This window comes from Natator depressus, chromosome 1 (assembly GCF_965152275.1).
Source record: "Natator depressus isolate rNatDep1 chromosome 1, rNatDep2.hap1, whole genome shotgun sequence".
NCBI lineage: Eukaryota > Metazoa > Chordata > Testudines > Cheloniidae > Natator > Natator depressus.
The window spans coordinates 184936762-184951765 of record NC_134234.1 but is presented as its reverse complement, the minus strand read 5'-3'; the positions used below and the strand labels follow the sequence as shown (position 1 = coordinate 184951765).

Genomic DNA, 15004 nt, shown 5'->3' with positions numbered 1-15004 from the left:
AGGCATCTAGCCTCTGACTCAGGTTTTAACCCTGGGCTCTTATTTCCTGTTCTAACCACTAGGCACAACCGCCTACATCCCAGTCCCTGACAGGAAAGGATGGTAACGCAAATGCCTTAGTTTAATAGCAGCTCTGTATACCATCAGCAAGGCCCAAAATAGAACCTGTCTGCTTACTGGCAACTAGTGAGATCACCCAGGTCAGGCAATACTGAAATCCTGACCTTTATAGTCACAGTCCAGAATTGCAGGGAAGACTAGTTAGAAAGCCATCCCAATAGCCTAGTGCGTCGTTGGTGAGGGGCTTGACTCACTATGGAGGGGTCTACCTTACAAAGAGAGGGGTGGAAGTCCCTGAGATAGTAATAGCCATCCTGCTAACATGGCAATATGAGTGTATGTGTTGCGAGAGCAACCCATAGGTAAGTTCTGAACCTCTCATCAGCAATGGCCTAGTCCCTGAATTTCTTGGGTAAACTCCACACACACACACACACACACACACACACACTGTCTTCAAAACATTTTTTGTACACTCAGGTGTACTACTGCAACTTTATTTGAGTTGTGTGCAAACCAACTATTGTCATTCAGATGAAAAAAGAAAAGGAGTACTTGTGGCACCTTAGAGACTAACCAATTTATTTGAGCATAAGCTTTCGTGAGCTACAGCTCACTTCATCGGATGCATACCTCAACGATGTTCCAATAAGCTTCTTTCACAGACTATACTCCTTCCTAGTCTGGGCCCAATCCTTCCCCCCCCCCCCCCCCGGTACAGTCCTTGTTCGCGCCAGCTCAGGTGGTAACTAGGGGATTTCTCATGACTGGCAGCCGCTGTCAGTCATGAGAAATCCCCTAGTTACCACCTGAGCTGGAGCGAACAAGGACTGTACCGGGGGGGAAGGATTGGGCCCAGACTAGGAAGGAGTCTAGTCTGTGAAAGAAGCTTATTGGAACATCGTTGAGGTATGCATCCGATGAAGTGAGCTGTGGCTCACGAAAGCTTATGCTCAAATAAATTGGTTAGTCTCTAAGGTGCCACAAGTACTCCTTTTCTTTTTGCGAATACAGACTAACACGGCTGTTACTCTGAAACCTGTCATTCAGATGAGTTAGTCACAGCTGGGAGAGAGTCCACAACAGGCGGATCATATAGAATGTGCAGAGATAAGTATCCTGTTGGTCGATTTCATGTTTGGTAGACATCAAGAATGCCTTTCTTCTTCTTTTTTTAATTATATCTGTTGGCAAAATCTTCATGTTCCATTCTCATTTTATTGCTCATATTGTTACTTAAAAATCAATAAGTTCCAAGCAGTCACAAGTAACAACACGTTAACCAGCATGTGTGTGTACATAATATGGGTGGGAAGGATTAGTGCAGGAAGAGAGGGGATGGGTTTTTAAAGTGCCAAGAGATTGTTATAAAGAGGAAAGATGGGAAAAACAGACATGTAACACTATACAAAAATGCTTTGAGTGGCCTTTGAACACTTAATTGTTTATAATTGGGTATATTCTGGTTTTTTTTAATCGAGAAGGTTGGAAAATACCTCTCAAATTATGCAATCCAGTTTGCTCATTTATGTGGGATAATGATAAAGGAAGAACCTGCATGTGTTTACTCAAACCCAGGTTAGATAAGTGATTTTATCTGGTTCTAGTTTGTACAGGGTTTTTATCTCTATACAAGTAACACTATATAGGATAAACATTCCTCTGTCTCTCCAGTAATAATAATCTCTGTCCTTCTTTGTACAAGTACATTGATTAAAAAATGCTGCATATGATTCAGACACCACCTGTCCCAGTATTCCAGATAGGTCAAAGCTGATCTTTCAACAACAGCGGAATAGAAGGCATGAGAAAATTATATAAACAAAGACTTTCAGCAAAATATACACAATAGAGTGCTGTAATGGAAGTTTACTGTTGATTATCTATATAGCAAGGGTGGTTGTGCTCAGGATACGTACACAGTAGCAAAACAAAAGAACAGCAGGGCAAAGTGTGGAGAAGGCAAACTCTTTGCCTCGTTTTAGCTGATGTTCAGTTCCTCTATTTCAGGAGCACCATATATTTCAAAAAATAAGAAAAAAGGTGATGTGTAGTGAAAATAATAGAAAGGCAGTGGTGTAATTGTTTATGTACATGACTCAGGAACCCTGGCTCTGGTTCAGGAGCCTTGGATGGAACTTGGGATTACAAAGGTGGCCCCCTTAATCCTGGGACTGCACTGTGTTGGGCCATTCACCAAGTACAAGTGAGAGTATATTTAGAGCTGTTCTAATTTGCTCTGGTTGCCCATGACTTTATAGAGCTATATGGCAGCTGTGTGTCATCTAGCTGTAGTGATGCCTCGGACATGACATGCACCCTGTGACCAAGTGGGAATTGTCTTTAATCTTTATATGAATCATAAGTGTGCCTCAGTTTCCCTCTGTATGTGGCATTATTAACCAAGTGGGTGCACAAGGGTTAACACTGCTCCTGGAACAGTGCAGGGGGTGGGTGTGTGTGATCTTGCTGTCCGGGGTGGGGTGAGGATGGAAATAATTAGGATCATTGAAGAACTGACTGAAACCGGCTCAGGTTAACAGAAGGTCCAGCAAGACAAAGAAATGCTCCAAGCACCAAACATTCAACACATACCAGCAGAAAACCCTGGCAGGTGGACTTGTCAACTGAGCTGGAGAAAACAAAGGAGGGGTTTTTTTGGGAGGGACTCAGGAGCCTGACCCATATTGGTGGGGGAGAGAGCCAGAGATCGAGTGCAGCCCAGCTTGGCTGGCCCATCAGGGCACTGGTTTGACTAGGGTGGATTATGGCTTAATGTCTGCCTTTCTGTGTTAGCCTAAGGACTGTAAAATTTTGTATGCCAGGTGACAAATAAATTGTTACCTTGTTTTGCAAAGGCTTCCTGTGTCCCTGTGAATACTCACTGAGAGCATTGTACCCTGAGGGGATACAGTACAAGCCTCCTTCAGTAGTTTGGCTTGGCTGGATTTGCTGCAGGGAGCCATGGAGACACAGGGAATGTTGGTACTGACCACTCAGTCTTGGAGGCCACGGACCTGCACCTGTGGAACTGTGAGAGTCCTTGGGGCCTAGCACACTAAAGGGGTCACTCCCAGGAGACTGGTGACAGGCTGGGGCCTGGACCACACTCAGTGACTCCATGACACCCTCTATGCTAGTCACAGGCATGGATGATAGGTGGTAACTTAGTAACTATAATGATGATTCTGTGCCTCCTGATGATCTCTCTTCACTGAAGCAATCCTTCTCTGATCAGCCAAACCAACTTTAGGGCAAGTTTGCACCTGTGGGGTGGTGCAAAGCTAGTTTTAATGTACTAAATGGTATCTGCTAACATTGTATGGGTGCACCACTCTGCACCATTTAAACCTGCTGATGCCTTTTAGATACGCTGAGACATGGTACTGTAGCCACTTGAGTTTTTAGAACTGTGTTTTGGCAAGCTTGTCTGTTAACTCCAGGCAGATTGTTTGAATCTGTTTAATAGACAGTCCTGTCATTGATTCTCTAAAAACAACATAAAGTAGCCTGTGAACCAGGTCTGATTAAAAAGACAAAGTTTCATGGTATCAATTATCCTTGTCTGTTTAGTGGAAGTGTTGAAACCTCTGAGTGTTCACTGTGAGCTGATGCAGCAAAGCACTTTAAACATGTGTAGTCCCATTTGACTTCAATGGGAATACTCCTGTGCTTAAAGATACGCACATATTTAAGTGCTTTGATGGACTGGGGCCAGAGGACTCAGAGCCTTGCAGCCTTGATCTTTATATGAACAAAATATCTAAGAAAAGAACTAGGTATGGGTATGGGTACAACAATAACTGTATTGAGAGAAACTTTCAATGAGGGTGATGTAGTGAGACTGTGAAAGAGAGACTAGAAGAAGAGCTCTGTGTAAGCTCGAAAGCTTGTCTCTCTCACCAACAGAACTTGGTCCAATAAAAGATATTACCTCATCCACTTTGTCTTTCTAATATCCTGGGACCCACGTGACTATAACAGCATATATGGAAAAAATGTAGAACGTTGTGAATTTACTCTTCCCTAATGCCCTTGGTGAACCCTCCCTCCCCTCCACATCAGTCATCTGTTCTCACTTTGTAGCTAGGATAGGGTAGTTGAGTGGTGAATTGTATCACATTACTAAGAGTTCATTATTTTTACAAAATATCTTACAGAATATTCAGTGCTATTAAGTACTATAAAAAATGAAACCTAGAATACATTGGGTCAGAATTACATTTGTCCATGCTATCAGTGTAAAGCAATTATAATATTGCTTGAAAAACTGAATTTGGTAACTTCCTGAGACTTGGGGCATCTTCATTACATAAGAACGGCCATACTGGCTCAGTCCAAGGTCCATCTAGCCCAGTTTGCTGTCTTCTGACTGTGGCCAATGCCAGATGCCCCAGAGGGAATGAACAGAACAGGTAATCAAGTGATCCATGCCTTGTTGCCCATTCCCAGCTTCTGGCAAAATATATGTACATATAAATTGCCTGGGATTATGTCATTATAAACTTCATACTTACTTTTATTCTTCATATCCCTTGAATGTATGCTCTTGTATGTAAATATGTACAGTAAAAACTTTGTTATCTGATGTGTTTGGGAAATGGGGGGTGCCGGTAAGTCAAAAATTCCGGTTAACTAAGAGAGAGGGAGTTTGGGTGCAGGAGGGGCTGGGGATTGTGGTGCGACATGTGGGCTCTGGGAGGGAGTTTGGGTGCAGGAGGGGTTTTGGGGCGCCAGATCTGGGCAGCGCTCACCTCAGGCGGCTCCCTGCAAGCGGCGATATGTCCTTGCCGCTCCTAGGCGGAGGCGCACCCAGGCAGCTTTGTGCGCTGCCTCCGCCTGCAGGTGCCACCCCCACAGCTCCCATTGGCTGTGGTTCCCGGCCAATGGGAACTGCAGAGCCAATGCGCGGGGCAGGGTGGGGGCAGTGCACGGAGCCCCTGTCACTGTTCCTCCGCCTAGGAGCAGCAGAGACCTGTCACCATTTCCAGGGAGCCACGCAGAGCCAGGTAGGGAGCCTGCCAGCCCTGCACCAACCAGACCCAATTAAAGATCAGATGCCGGTTTATAGAGCTTTCAGATTGGTAAAGTGCTGGATAACACAGCTTTTACTGTAGCTGTGTGGAGGGGTTGTTTTATCAGCTGTGTAGAGGGGTTGTTCTATTGCAACAGGAGAATGGGAGTGGAACAGTTACATTAGCTCACCTATGTTTTGAACACAGTAGAGAAAGTACAACTAATGCTTAATACCTATTTTTCTGCTTGGAAAATAGGATAGCATGTTCCAGTATTTGCAGATGCTTCAATTGCATAACATTCAATGATGATAAAAACACTGAATTCAAGTTCTCTCTTTTGGTAATATAAAAATGCTAATCTAGGTCATCAAGAGTCTGCTCAGCAATAACTGGACTATTCTTTGGTCCTAAATATAATATTTGGCACCAGCGGACACACACTTATTGTTCTCTGCTTTGGAAGGTAGTCTCCACTTTTAGGGGAAAACAAAACAATCCAAGAGCCACATTTTCTGCGGAGAGAGCTTTTGTGCTTAAGTTTTTTATTTATTTATTTGCAGTGTGACTCATCTAGTATGTACCAAGGGCTCTGTAAAAACAATGTTGTTTACTTACTAAAGCAGAAGGTTTAGAATGTTGAAACACATGGAAGATTTTTTTTAAAAGACTAATTTAATAAGGTAACTTTCAGGTTCAGTTTTGGAAGGTGGGGGAATGTTTTTGTTTTGTTTTTAATGTGGCTAGAAAGTAAAGCTGTGTTTTCTCCTTTGTTTATTTTAAGATATTTGCCTCAGAACTAAATACAAGTTAACTCTTGATTCACTGTACGTATTGCAGGATTCTACGGTAACCTGTCCAAGCGAGGCTGGTGCTAGAACAAAATTAATCTGGTATCTGTCAGTATTATACTTTAAAGATGTTGGCTTTTGTCTGTAAAAAAGCAACCAAAAATGCTAAAAGTTTTAGAAAACATGGTTTATGAAGGAGAGGGTAAAGGGTAGAGGGAAAAAATGATGATGGGGTAGCATTCTAATGGGCTATAAATACATGTCATAAGAAAAAGACACTCAAATTTGGCCAAGTTATAAATTTCTGTCTAGAAAAAAATCTCAATTTGGACATGCTTAGAGATTTGTTAGTTTGGCAGCTGAAGTCTTTGAAGATTCCATCTGCACTGAGCATGCTCAGTTTCCTCAGTGTGCCAGCCATAATGTGCATGCACCATCCCCATAAAGCATCTGAGTGTGCTCTGTCCCAGTGTTGCAGGCAGGATTTTGTATTTTTTTTAAAGAGTAAATATGTGCAACGTGCTCCTTTTTTAACCAAAAAAACAAAGAAACAAAAAAAACCCCAACCAAACAAACAACCTTTCACCTTTGCTTTTAAATTGCATGATGCAGTGCCTCTTGTGTTAAGTAACTCTGCCTAATGCAGGTCTTTAAAATAGTTAAATGTATTTTTGTTTTTCAGCTTTGCAAGTAAGGGAAATGAATCCATCAGTGTGAAAAGTGATAAAAAGGAAAGAATGCTTCTCCCTGAGCTATTAAAGGTATGATTTTATTTATTAATTTTCACTGAGCCAGATTTACTGCTTGCCTTCCTCCTTCCCCCTTTTTAAGTAGTATTATTAGTACTGTTGTTAGTTAATATTTTAACAGTGGTGTGCCTAGAGGCCACAGTCAGGAAATGAGTCTCCACCGTGCTAGGCACTGATACACAGAACAGGACAGTGTCTGCTTCAAGCCCCTGATAGAAAGTTTACTTGGTCGTGCTTCAGTGAAAGGGGCTGGACTTGACGACTTCTTGAGGTCCCTTCCATCCCTACATTTCAATAATTCTGAAGTCCCTACCCTTGCTTACAATCAAAATCAATGCAAATTTAATGGTAATGAAACATGCAGGATTCACAGTCCTGGAGAAGAAAGTTATAATTTTATCCAAGGAACAGGAATTTTGCCAAGTGCCTCCCTAATGATTCTTCCATGTGAACTAGAAGTACCAGTCTTCCCTATGCAGTGATGACATCATTTTAAAACAAACAATCTTGAGGGGGTTCAAATCACACAAGTTACCAACCAAAACAACTGTATGATCTTTCTGCTGTAATCCTTGTCCTCCTCTTCTCCCTCGTTACCAATGTTAAACATAAGAACGGCCATACTGGGTCAGACCAGTGGTCCATCTAGCCCCGTATCCTGTCTTCTGACAGTGGCCAACATCTCATGCTTCAGAGAGAATGAACAGGACAGTTATTTAGTGAGTCATCCCCTGCAGCATCTCAGAGGTTTAGGGTCATGGGGTTGTGTCCCTGACCATCTTGGCTAATAGACATTGATGCACATATCCTCCATAAACTTATCTAATTCTTTTTTGAGCCCATTTATAGTTTTGGACTTCATAACATCCCCTGGCAGTGAGTTCCACAGGTTGACTGTGTGTTGTGTGAAGTACTTCCTTTTGTTTTCTTAAACCTGCTGACTATTAATTTCATTGGGTGACCCCGGGTCTTGTGTTATGTGAAGGGATAAATGACATTTCCTTATTCACTTTATCCACACCATGCATGATTTTATAGATCTCTATCATATCTTCCCTTAGTCTTCTCTATTGCAAGCTGAACACAGAATCATAGAATATCAGGGTTGGAAGGGACCTCAGGAGTCTAGTCCAACCCCCTATACAAAGCAGGACCAATCCCCAATTTTTTCCCCAGATCCCTAAATGGCCCACTCAAGGATTGAACTCACAACCCTGGGTTTAGCAGGCCAATGATCAAACCACTGAGCTATCCCTGCCCCCCCCCCCCCCCCAAACAATCCCAGTCTTTTCAGTCTCTCCTCATATGGAAGCTGTTCCATACCCTTAATAATTTTTGTTGCCCTTCTCTGTACATTTTCTGATTCTAATATATCTTTCTTGATATGAGGTGACCCTTCATCTTACTGTGTCTTAATTTATGCCCCAATCCTGCAAAAGGACCATTAGTCTCGTGATCAGGACCTTCTATTGTAAGAGGTTTGGGGCAGGAACACTGTTTTGCCTGCAGAGTGCCATTCATGTTTATTTCATGGTATATATAATTACATACAGTGCTGCTACTCTCTGTGCAACTTTTCTCAAGATTGCCTCTGCCCCTCCGTACCTCAGCCCTGATCAAGTGGAATGACTTTTAGGGGTAAGAAGGCAGTTCATTCTCTAGTCACATCCATTCAATTTTTGGTGTGTCTGCTCAGACAGTTCATGAGAGTACAAGTTAGTGCAAACTATGGTGTGGACACCTGTCATTTCAGGTAGGCCACTGCACAGAAGATGACTTTCAGATGCTACAGACGTGCACTGCATTTATTATTGCTGAGTGTTGAAAATATACAGAGAAAGAAATGGACCTTTCCCAAAAGACTTACAATCTATGTCTGACCTACAATACAGACACAAAACATGCTAGTGAACCAGGTGAGATACAGTCTCAAAACAGTGGCTCTTTTTCTTCCTTTTTTAAAAAACATACACACACAATATCTTTCTACAGTGGATTATTGGTGAAAAGCTTTACATAAGAAGTTGGTTTGAGGAAGGATTTGAATGAAAAGAGAGGGTGTTTGGTGTGTCTGAATAGAACTGTTAGAAGTATAAGAGGTATATAGGATGAAATATGAAAATGAGATGGTTTCTAAGGGAAAGAATGAGCAGGATGTGTGGGTGGAGCAAAGGGACCATCAGTTGTTTGAACCGGCGACCTAGTGGTTTCTTGTTTTTACTGATGATTGTGTTATCCTGGTTTAAAACAGAACAAAAAACCCCACCAAACCTCATTTGTTTTTTACTTTGCAAAGAATAATACTAATTCAGCAATTATCATTTTGGTTATAAGTCTATTGTAATTTACAGCAAATAATGAAATTCTCTATGCAGAGTCTGCCTCAGCCATCTTTTCTGCAATGTTATACTAAAGATTGGTGTGAAAGAAAATTCTGTCAGAGGGTTCTGGCTGCAAGGAATCTAAACTTAAATACTCTCCATCATGTTGGTAGAGTTCCTTGTTTAATAATTTCACAATTTGTGGTTTTGTAATGTGCATTACATTATTTCCTGTGGTAATTCATTGTGCCTGTGTCTGAGAGTTGGCTTTGTAAAGAAGGAGCAGTGTACACATTGTCAGAATGCTGGCCATTTGCTGGATATCTCAAGGATGTCTGTGAAGTTACAGTTAAACTGCTCTTCCTCAGTGCCTTTATGTGACTTACCTGGTGGGTCCTTAGAGCATCCCTGGATGTTTCTTTCTAGACTGTGGCTCAAAATAATTGTTAGTGTATTTTAGAAGTGTGTGGTATACAATGCCAAATAAACTATTTTCTAAATATGCAATTTACTAAAATTACAGATAATTGGATAATGTTGAGATGGAGGGGAAAAAAGATTGATTTCGCTTAAGGTTTAAAGTTAATTGAAACAGGGCCTCGTTGTACCGTATTTGATGTCAGCCAAGTTGAGCTGTCTTGTGTAAAGATCCTTAATAGATAAAGTATTGCTACCCAGATCAAAGAAATTGTTGAGAGAGACAATGGTTCAGCAATTTGAGTCATGGATAATGGTTGGTGTTGGAAGACAGACGTTCCAGTTTTATTGGATTAGATCACTAGATATATATATATTTTTAATTCTTCGGAATAGTCCTTTTACAGTTGCCCTTTCACAAATAATTGAGTTTTCTAGGTTATGTGCATACACCTATGCACATATAGGTGGAGCGTGGCCCATCGAACTAACAGTGGGATATGGAGTCTGTGACTTGTTCAGATCCAGTTGAGGTTAGTTGTGGATAACACTCACTACCATCTGATGACTATTTATTAGCCTGTATAAAATCAGTTGGTCATCTGTCACATTCCTGGTGGACACATGTCCATGTGATGGTGTTTTTGAACACTTATTAATGGTCTCAACAGAGAGGACAAGGATAGAATAGCTTGGAGATTAGACATCCCTTTCCCTCCAAAGTAGAGGTCATCCCTACAAATCAGAGTTGATAAACTGGCTGAAGTGAGGTGAAAAATGTGTACAGCTGCTGTACTTCTGTGTGGCTATATTGAGGTTTTCAGTTCTCAGTGCTGTCAATTCTGCATCTTTCACACATACTAAATGTTTTTCCGACTTTGATGAAAGCCCAAAGGGGGAAGTGTATGTAATACATTAATGTGGCCATCTTCTGAAATTCTAAAATCATTCTTTTAGCTATTTACTTGGGAAAGTATGTTAGTCAGCCTTTATTTGATCAATATCCAGGAAACGTTTTTGACATTTTATTTGTTATATGCATTGACCTCACCCTTTAATTCACTACCAGAAGGTACAATGCTAATTGACATTACTTATTTGCAGATTGTGTTTCACTTCCATTCTATGAGCCAGGGCTGTAAACATGGTTCTTTCTCAATAAATGTTCCATTTAGAAAGGCAGCTTTTCAATGCCATTATTATTAATAAACATATAGCTCCATAGAGGTGTATATAGTGCTTGAGTATTTTTAGTGTCTGCATTGCAGTACAAAATCAGTATCCCAAACCTATTAATTTTTTTTGTTGTCATTATTTATTATTACTTAAAATGGGCCACTTCTTTTTTTTCCTGGAACAGATATTAAATTTTTTTTGTTTCATCTTAAAATGTGTGTGGGATTTTTTTTGACAGCTTTTCTATAAACCTCTTAAAACAGTGATTTATAGTTGAAATGCAGATCTACTTACCTTCAGCTCTACTACCAGCTGCTCCATAAATACCTGTACTGTGATGAGCTCCAGGCCTGAAAATGACTTGGTGGTTCAATTTTGATGGAGAAATTGCAATGTGCACTTTTAGAAAGGTCTGTATCCCTACTTTTAAACATTAAATATTGTATCATTTAAAGATAACATAAATATGGCCTTATTTGTGCTCTTGCCATAATGCTAGAACTCAATGTCAAGGAGCGTGACCGTACAGGTTTTAATGGCTTAATTAACGTATGTTATGAAGACAGCTGTACATTTTTGTTGCCTTCACAGATTATCTGCACCTAATGGGCCTGAATCTCATCTCATTTTCACCTGTGTAAATTCCACCCCTGTAAAATGTCACATCAAGATTGGGACCAATATCTTCGCAATTTACTAAATGCTTTTTTAAAGTAAAGTTCTAATTTATGTTGGCTTTGAATGTGTTAACACATTCAAACATTTCTCACCTGGAGTGTGGACTCTTCCTGGATACCTGTTTATGGGACTTAATTAGTGAAGTTGGAGAGATGAACTACTTTACTTTTGGGAGAACAGGGGGCTGGAGCAGTACTGCCAAATGTGAATGTTCAAATATCATGAAGCTGCCTTAAAAATCGTGAGATTTTTAAAAAATATGTGGCAGGCTTTTATTTGCCTTCTGGCTTTGAGCTTTTAGGGTTCACATTTTCAATCTTTTCTCTTCAGCCATGAGGTCTAGAAACATGTGTTTTTTGTTTTTTTTTAAGATGAGATTCTCACATTATCACATGATTCCAGAAGCTAGGATTTTAAAATAAATGTCAAATTATGAGATTTGCAGTAAAATCATGAGAGGTGGCAACATTGCAGCTATTCAGGAGGATAGGATAGGCTATTCAGGAGGATCCTTCCTAAAATCTCTTAATTCTGTAATGGTGACATTCACCCAGATTCAGAGAGCGTGTCTGATGAGGCCCTTCAGAAAGAAGAAGCTTGGGCCACAAGCTCCCTCACCAGAGGTGGCATGAGGGACATTGGGCAGAACTTTGAACAAGTTGGTACCAGAAGACACAATATCTGCACTTTATATAGTCTGCTGGTAGGATTTGTGTGTGGGTGAACATCATACCTTCCCACCCCACTTATTATATGCAGCCTGATTGCTCAGTCTTTGTGCAAGGAAAAGATGAATTTCACACTTACTGAATAATTTTTAAAAAGTCAAAGGAAGCATCAGTTATATGGTAATGGGCTACCAAAAAATGCACCTCAAAACACATTCATTGAAAAAAGAAACTGAACAGTTATATTGACAGGATTTATAGATGAAAGAGAATAAGCGAGGCAATTAATTCATGTCTTTCTAGTTACTACAGTAGATCCATCTCTAAAGAAGAGAAATGAGTACTAACTTTAGATCTTCAATCAGAGAGATTTACTGTAGCGCCAGGCAAAAATCAGGAACAAGAAACTTGAAATAATCATCCAAATATCAATGGAATTTTATTTTAAAACTTCAGTTTGTCTTTCTAGAACCTGTTATTGCTTTCAGGTTTTCCCTTAAAGGTGATTTATAAAGAATGTTGTGTTTTATATGGGGCCTTTTTTGCTGTCTTTTTATTTAAGAAAACAGAAAAAACATTTTTCCCTGCTTGTTTTCTGACCTCAATAACATTGTCTGGTCTTCCTCAATTTTGATACGATATCTTCTGAATGTGTTAGCAACTTCTTATTGTGAACTTGTAGCACCCTAATTGAAAGAGCAAGGGGGGTGAAACTTTATTACAGACCATCTTGTGTCCAGAATGTTGACTGGCCTTAAAATTAAGTACTTGTTAAAAGCAAATGGAAAAATTAAACTGATTAAAAATCCCTTCCTATTGCTGAACTTTCATTTTAACTAAAGCAATGTCATCATTTCATTAGTTTTCTAATCAGTCATCAGAGTCTTCCTGGGCAAACAAAGTGAGAATTGTTAATATAATAAAAAGCAGAAAAGAGTTTTTGTTTTTTGGCTATTTTTAAACATCAAGCCTTATTAAGTCTTCTTTATGCAGAATAAAAATACCTAAAAGGTGCATGAGCCAGTTATTTTCTTTCACAAAATATCTTTACAAGATTAATTTCACTCGTAAGATACTGGATTCTCATTCTTTGGTTAGCTTTTAATGCATTTTTTTTTCCTGTGGTGTGTTTTGATTATCTTGTGTTTTTAAGAGTGAGCTGTAGTTCACGAAAGCTTATGCGCAAATAAATTTGTTAGTCTCTAAGGTGCCACAAGTACTCCTTTTCTTTTTGCGAATTATTTTAAAGTAATTATAGAATAATAGGTTTTAGGGCTGGTAGAGACTTCTTGTTTTATTATCTCCTCTAGCCTCTTTTTAACCCCCATCACCAAAAAACTACTCCTAAATGCTAAATCCATCTTTGTCTTGAATATAATTAGTGAAGTGCAGCACTTCCTTAGTTAATACTGTACTTATTTATTGTCTAATTGCCTTTATTGTTGGGAAAAATTAAAACAGAATACCCCCAAAAATATTTCTAATCTTATGCCTTTCCTCGTCTCATAATTCCACCTCCTCCTGGTTTTTCCTGGAAATATAGAGACACAGTAGTTAATTACATCAGTCTCTCAAGGATACCCAATTTTTTTCTTTCACACTGTATGGAAAACAGAAGTCTGCTTCATATGTGAGATCCATGTGTTGCAGTGTAGCCCACACAGTGCAAAGCAAATGGAAGACAGTATCAAAAGGGGCAAGACTCTCTTTCTTCAGTGATGAGAGAAAATATGCTGACGGTAGTTTTCCCATAGCTATTCTCTGTGGGAATATATAGGTCTGCCAACTATTCCAACTATTTCTTGGTGAATTTTGTTTAATGTACAGTGTTTGAACAACTGCAGCACATAAAATTAAGCTAAAATTGGATACTCATGAAAAACTTGTAAAATAAAGTGAAATTTGTTAAAGCCTTAACCCTGATCTTTCTCTCTTGGTATGGCTTCTCACAAGGTCACACAGGTTGGGGCAATAGTCTGTAATCATGCTACTTTGTAGATTTGTGGTGCCTTTCATACAAGGATCTCAAAACATTTTACTTACACTCATGAATAAAGTTGTAGAGCAATGCTGTGAGGTAGGTAAGAATGCTGTGCATTTCACATAGGTAAACTGAGACACTGCAAGGTTAAGTGACTTGTCCAAGGTCATGAGATGAGTTGGTGAAGTCGTGACTCCCAGTCCTCTCCTTTTATCATTAGATCAGACTGTATCTCAACCACAAAATGATACATTTTAAGCAGGGTTGTCAATTAATCACAGTTAATTTATGCAATTAACTCAAAAAAATTAATCACAATTAAAAAAATTAATCTCGATTAATTGGAGTTTTAATTGCACTGTTAAACAATAGAATAGCAATTGAAATTTATTAAATATTTTTGGATGGTTTTTCTACATTTTCAAATATATTAATTTCAATTATAATACAGTATACAAAGTAGAAAGGGCTCACTTTATCATGTTGTTTTTATTACAAATATTTGCACTGTAAAAATGGCAAACAAAATAAATAGTATTTTTCAATTCACCTCATACAAGTACTGCAGTGAAATCTCTTTATGGTGAAAGTGCAACTTACAAATGTAAATTTTTTTGTTACATAACTGCACTCAAAACAAAAAAAAAAAAAGTAAAACTCTAGAGCCTATAAGTCCACTCAGTCCTACTTCTTTTTCAGCCAATTGCGAAGACAAACAAGTTTTGTTTACCTTTACGGGAGATAATGCAGCACGCTTCTTGTTTACAATATCACCTGAAAGTGAGAACAGGCATTCGCATGGCATTGTTGTAGCCGGCATTGCAAGATATTTACATACCAGATATGCCAAACACTGGTATGTGCTTTCATGCTTTGCCCACCATTCCAGAGGACATGCTTCCATGCTGATGATGCTTATTAAAAAAAATAATGCATTAATTAAATATGTGGCTGAACTCCTTGGAGGAGAATTGTATGTCTCCTACTCTGTTTTACCCACATTCTGCCATATATTTCGTGTTATAGCAGTCTTGGATGATGACCCAGCACATTTGTTCATTTTAAAAACACTTTCACGTTACATTTGACAAACTGCAAAGATGATACCAGTTTGAGATTTCTAAAGATAGCTACAGCACTCGACCCAA

At 39.4% G+C, this 15004-nt stretch overlaps 1 protein-coding gene across 1 annotated transcript in view; it reads left to right on the top strand.

Annotated features, from left to right (window-relative positions):
* Nucleotides 1–15004, top strand: part of CRYBG3 (crystallin beta-gamma domain containing 3) — a 123812-nt gene that overhangs the window by 23808 nt on the left and 85000 nt on the right. The window contains exon 2 of the mRNA XM_074946918.1: nt 6549–6627. Within this exon, the coding sequence (XP_074803019.1) occupies nt 6549–6627 (79 nt within the window). The remainder of the gene's footprint in view (nt 1–6548; nt 6628–15004) is intronic.